Source organism: Cantharellus anzutake (assembly GCF_015039405.1).
Source record: "Cantharellus anzutake strain C23 chromosome Unknown EI90scaffold_30, whole genome shotgun sequence".
Lineage (NCBI taxonomy): Eukaryota > Fungi > Basidiomycota > Agaricomycetes > Cantharellales > Hydnaceae > Cantharellus > Cantharellus anzutake.
The window spans coordinates 507,510-513,509 of NW_024066980.1; the positions used below are offsets into that span (position 1 = coordinate 507,510).

General features: G+C 50.2%; 1 protein-coding gene across 1 annotated transcript; it reads right to left on the reverse strand.

The window, feature by feature from the left end:
* Positions 1-508: 508 nt before the first annotated feature.
* Positions 509-2,131, reverse strand: EI90DRAFT_3061834 (uncharacterized protein). The gene is made up of 3 exons (XM_039060592.1): positions 848-2,131; positions 708-778; positions 509-569 (listed from the first exon to the last, which is right to left on the reverse strand). The coding sequence occupies exons 1-2, from the start codon at positions 2,003-2,005 to the stop codon at positions 764-766; spliced, it is 1,173 nt and encodes a 390-aa protein (XP_038915093.1). The 5' UTR covers positions 2,006-2,131; the 3' UTR covers positions 509-569; positions 708-763.
* Positions 2,132-6,000: the final 3,869 nt, after the last annotated feature.

Consider the following 6,000-nt stretch of genomic DNA (forward strand, 5'->3'; position numbering starts at 1 on the left):
AATTGCCTCCGAGGCCCGAACCCAAAACCCTAATGCATTCGGGGCCGCGACTTACTGAATAGGCCTTAGCCCCGCAAATACTGGTTCGACTGGGCACCATGAGATCGAGAGTCACATGCAACTTCGTTCAGCTCGTCAGGCCGCTGGGGAAACCCTCGTACATCCCGTTCTTCGACTCCCCTGCCTCAAGCAACTTGAGCGATCACCCAGTGAGCAGGACACCGGGCTTAGTAGTGCCCAACATATGTCCACCCCCCAGCCAGGTCGGGCGCCGCCCATTTATGGGATTCGATCTATGCTTTTCTGCTCACCCAGATGGAATGCCATTTACTCCAGGAGCTCCCTCGGACTTTGCATCCCAACACCATCCTCTTCGAGTCCTCTTGTGCCATCCCTGAAGCGCCGGACGTGGGTCTGTGCTCCGGCATGGTGGGGGACTGTACTTTGAGGAAATGGGTGCTCGTACCACCAATTGGATGAAACAAGAGGCACAGGTGTGGGCAGGAGGGAAGGTGAGAACGAGGAGGAAATGGAACAGGGCACTGGGTCTCAGCGAAGGGCAAAGCAAGATAGCATAATAAGCGGCAGGGTAAGGCCCAGAGGATGTTTTCGAGTTCGATCATGCCCTAGTGCGTAACATTCGTTCGGGGCACCCCACGGTACGTGGGATCCAAATGTTAATCCGGGTACTTTTGCCCAAATTTCGTATTTTATTGTCACCGCAGGTTGTCTGGCTATGACGCGGGATGAGTTAGAGGGTAAATTAGTATAACGACACCTGTTCCAAGACGACATTCAGCTCTCTGCGGGGTTTCTGGATAGATTTGTCCACTGCGGGAATACATACAGAGCGACTATACCGCGTGATTCTGGTGATTATTGCACCAGGTTGTCTAAATTGGGGCTCAGGATAAATTTCAGTCGGGATGATGATATCTTTCCCAAGACGACGTCCGACTTGCAACACAGTTTCCATCTCAACTTTCCACTTCGCCATCGCCGTCCTCGAGGTGTGCTGTAGCTCGATAAGCTTCAGATTTCGACTCGATGGAGAGTTCAGGAAGCGCATGAATTCACGCGGCCCAAAATAACTCCGCCAAATCAGGGTGCGCAATATGCGAAGTGTTTCAGGCGGTTTGGAAAATGAAGAAAGTGGAATTGGACTGAGGAGCGAGAGCTCTTCTAAATGTGGGGAGCTTTGGAAAAGTGCACAAGGGAGTTCGGAATAGTCATGCCACTCCCATGTTTTGGTGATAGGGAACTGGTCTGAGCCGACCGGACGACAGGTGAGGATCAACGTCCTGAGATTGGAAAACGCTTTGGTTGTTTGTATCATCCATAAGAAATCCTTGGGCGTTAAATAGTGTGGCCGCTGCACTTCTAGCACACGTAAACGGGAAGTAACATTCTTATCTTCCCCGACACATTCTGTACATTTCAAAAGCTCAAGCATATGAAGCAATTCAGGGCCTGAGGTTTTCTTAAGACGAATTTCTGAAAGTCGTGGAAGAGAAGGGAGGCGCGAGATGGGAGTAAAAAGCCGGCGGAATGTGGACATAGGAGTGATTGGATCCCATTCATAGATAATCAAGGTTTCTAATGTCCGAGATAGGTGCTGGAGAGCGCAGCGCAGCCCGTGTGAATAACACCCACTCGTCCACGTAAAATGTTTCATGGAAGTTGAAGGAGCGACAACAATCTCAAAATTGTCATTGAACTGGGCGAGTTCGGCAAAGGCATCATCGTACCAGCCAAAACTCTCCAAGCCTATCAGGTGCGAACATGATGCGATAATTTCATTTATCAGCATAGCCCTCTGATTGAACCGAGTCAGCTGATCGGGGAACTTGTCGATGAGAGACGGTCGGTCCTTCAAATGACGGGTTCGAGAGTCGAGAATGATGGTTCGAACGAGGTTCCCATGGGACTTTAGTGATTCGCGGAGAGAATATACGGATGCTTCGGTGCAGATGAATATTGCGATTTTACGATAGAGGCCACGCATCACAGGGTCGACCCAATTACAGGAGACGAGAGCGAGAGATGCCAAAGCGGCACGTTTCTGGATGTAACTCGTCACAAATTGACGAAAAGAAGATGTGTAGCCATCATCCCCGGGATACAAGTGACATGGGATGAGGTAGTGAACAATTTCGTGTATAATATCCGAAGGGAGTGTGCTAGATGCACGCACTGACCCTTTCGCGTGGGTGCGATGTTCCAGTCCTCGTCGCAACTCCTTGATCATGACAAGTCAAACCCCTAAGGCTGATACTTGGAACCAAATCAGGCCAAGTAGGACTGCAGCTTCTATGACTGCGTAAATATGATGCAGAAAGGCCAACTGTGCTGTCGGTCTCTCGTCAATTGCCGCACGGGGAAGGGCAAGTGCCGACGCAACCATACCCCAACGCTATTACTTAATACTAGTTGAACTGCCTTCGGCTGGTTGCGAATTTCCGGAGGGCGACTGCTAAGTCACAATGCGAGCATTACAATACTGTACTCTTCACCAATTGAAGTGGGAGACCAATCCTAAGCCTGAGTTTCATTTTGTACAGCGTCAACTCTCGTTATCACAGTCACAATCATGTACAGTACATTCATTTTGACGCCGATGGCAGTTCCAAACAATGAGCCACACACCATCCACTTTGATTTTCATATTGAACCGTGAGTACGTTATACCGAATGTCACTCAATTTCAATCATTCTCGTTTTGCTCGGTCATGTCGGGAGGCGTAAGCAGGCGAGGTAGGGAAGGGGAGGGAGAAGGAATTTCATTCGACTGAGAACGGCGGGTAAATGTCTTGTTTAGTCAACAGTGGATAGGAATCCATGTTGAAATCTTGGTTTTCTTGTACGCTGTGGCCAACTCACAATGTGATGTTGAGCTAGCGGCGCTCTATTTCCTTTCTTGGTATTCCTGCTACCAAAGTCAGTGCGCCATTGAGGCGACTGCTTATAAAAGCAGTGAAGAATTTTTCACTTTCGTCTCCCTCAGTTCAACAACGATTGACTGAGGTGAGACTACGCTTTTACCGCATGTTTGTATTGTCACTCATGTATCTTCATATGCCCTAGCGTAAAACGCTAGGTAATTAGTTCTAATCTATAAGTTCAACAACGATTGACTGAGCGTAAAATGCTAGCGTAAATCGCTAACATCCTAATAATCCATACTTGGAATTTGTCGTTAACTTGAAAGTGTCCGAGGTGAAGAGTGATGCATATCAAGGCATTTGGTTCAGAGATTTCTAATGCTAAATCCAAATTGCTGGGACGCTGTGGGACCAATGTTGTGAATGTGACGTGAGGAGGGGAGTGAAGCGCAATCAACGAACCAGGAGACAGACGTGAAGATGGGGTCTTCCGTCGTGTTCATGCTGGATGAAACTCAGCCAACCATCGATGTTGTTCGTCCAGTTCTACATGTGTGCTTCATAGCGGTTGTGACGTTGTGAGGCAACTGTACCCACCAATATGACTAAAGAACTGCGTCGCTGCTGTACAATGAAGTTTCGGTTCTCTCTGTCATGGTCCATACTTAGAGGTGGTCGAGGAGGAGGTCTCATTTTACACCCGTTATATACATAGACTGCGAGGTTAGGTTATGGAAGATGGACAGCCATAATCATGCATGCATCGAGAGCCACGGAGGACCCTCACTTGGACATGAAGGCAGAGAGCATGGCATACTGTCACGGCTGTGCATTCCAGCCCGTTCCCCGCCCATCCCAATGCTGCCCGAGCCCGTTACCGCTATGCGAGCGTGAGCGCGAGCCCCAACCTCAGCCCTATCCTCCCTGAGGACTCCCTGCTCACTTCCCCGCTTGCCCCTAGGCTCCCCTACACTTGGCTGACTCCCCTAACCTCCCCATCCTGAGTCTGCCTCTGGCACCGTGCCCAGCGCGACTCCCCTACCCTGCCCACTTGGCCCCTACAGGGCCGCTATCATCCCCGTGCCCGACTCTGGCCCAACTCCGAGTCCAGCGCTGCTATGATACCATCACCGCTATCGCGGCCCTATGCTCTTTCCTTTATTTATCTGTTATTGTTTGTTTTGACCCTCAGTCATTGCTGGCCGCTATGCGGCCAACCCCGCTCCTTATTCTTGTTTGCTTCCGGACCCTTCGGCCTCCGGCCCGGGTCCGCTTCCATTCATTTCTTCCTCCTATATATATCCTGTATGATACTTTATTGTACCTTAGCTCTAATATCGATGTGACCATGACCCCTAAGTCCTGACCCCAACAAGGCAACCCCAGTGAGTCCGAAATGAGGGCCAAGAGACAGCTAGGGGGCACAGCACTCCCTTTAGAGTTGCTGAGGCCAAATGCCCTACCCCCGGGCCTTGTTCGTGGCATCACAGCCATCGCGGCCTATAGTGGCCCGCATCGGCGACCTTCGGTGCCGACCCCGGACCAGTGTCTAACATCCACCTGGACTGCTTGATTTGTGGATTAGGGGGGCCCGCGTTCGACCTCAGAATTAGACTCCGAGATGAAGCTCTCCTCAGAGGAGACGAGGGCATGTTCCTTGAAGTTCTCAACATATTTGTCAGAGACCAGATTCGAGATGAAGGAATGTCTCCGTAACGGAGGGCTTCGGCCTCAGCGACTTCTGCCAAGAGTGCTGTGCCTAGTGACACGTCCGTGCCCTAACTTACTGACTGGCAATTAGAACCTAGGGGGGGTAACTCTAGTTGATTTTACTACTGGGGCGTAACCTATGTACAAGTGGGATATATATATGGTTACAGCGGAGACGGTTCCGCAATTGGTGGAGCTGAACGGAGCGGAGCTAACGGGGTTTAACCATTAGCCGACTGAATATTACCGACGAGTCGGTTTGTGGGGTTAGCGGAAAGGCAGGCGATAACCCAGAAACGGAAAGGAGGGATAGGCCCGAAGGTGGGCTCTGCAGGGCAGGCGAGTGTATTGCCCAGCGGAGGTGGGGGTGCACTAGCGGACGTCGGAGCTGTCCGGAAGTCTTCGGGGCTCCGTACTTAGGGAGGCATAAATTGAAATGAGGGGGTGGTGACCATCGAGGGGTACCGAGAGGTTTTGCGGAATACGGGGACTCCGAGGTTGGTGAGGGAGGAGCGGAGTTAGAACGGAGGGATCGGAGGGACCGGAAGTCGATGGCCGGGGATGGATATGACAATATTGATGAGAACTTTCATTAAAGCCTCTGCCCCACTGAACGTGACAAGGAAGTACTGCAACGTCAAATACGAAGTGGAAAAAGGCCTAAAACAGTTCTACCTAGAACTGTCCAAAGCAGTGTCCCAGATGGTGACGCTGCCAGACCAGGCATCCTTCAACACCAGGTTCCTAAACTACATTCCCCTCGAATGGAAGAGGGAAATGATTGCTCATGATAGAATCAGAGCAGACTTCTCCTCAAATGAGGAGATGTTAAAAGCAATATCTCGTGTAGACGAGATAATCGATGGGCTGAAGATGTCCTCAGCCTACAAATCAGGTTACTATACCCAAACAACTACCACGGCAACCACGAGCCACGGTAGAGTCCTCCCATCAGGAAAAAAGGCTGAAGAGCTGAAACCCAGATGGAAAGAGGATACATCCTCGAAAAACTCGAGGAAAACTGACCAAAAGTCAGTTCCAATTTGCGGCAAATGCAGCAAAATAGGGCAAACGAAAGATTGCCCAAGACACAATGTAATGGGCGATGAAAAACCAAGGCACATAGCTGCCATGGAGATTGCGACCTCAATGGATGAAGAGTCGAAAGGCTCATCAGATGAGAAACCAGAGAACAACTCTGGTAACTCCGAAGCATCAAGCTTCGAAGTAGAGGACCCATACAAAGGACCTCAATACTCACCTGACTCAGAGGGTGAGGAAGTCAATGTCGGGACCATAAGGATGGGCCCAATGTCAGTCATCGATCACGACGACATAAAATACAAAATCAAACTGGCTGTAGCATGCCAGTTAGAAAACATGGCAGACGAAAAAGTCACTGAAGCCT

Bases quoted from the DNA above. Each gene is read 5' to 3' on its own strand.
- EI90DRAFT_3061834 (XM_039060592.1), bottom strand. From the start codon at position 2,005: ATGCGTGGCCTCTATCGTAAAATCGCAATATTCATCTGCACCGAAGCA.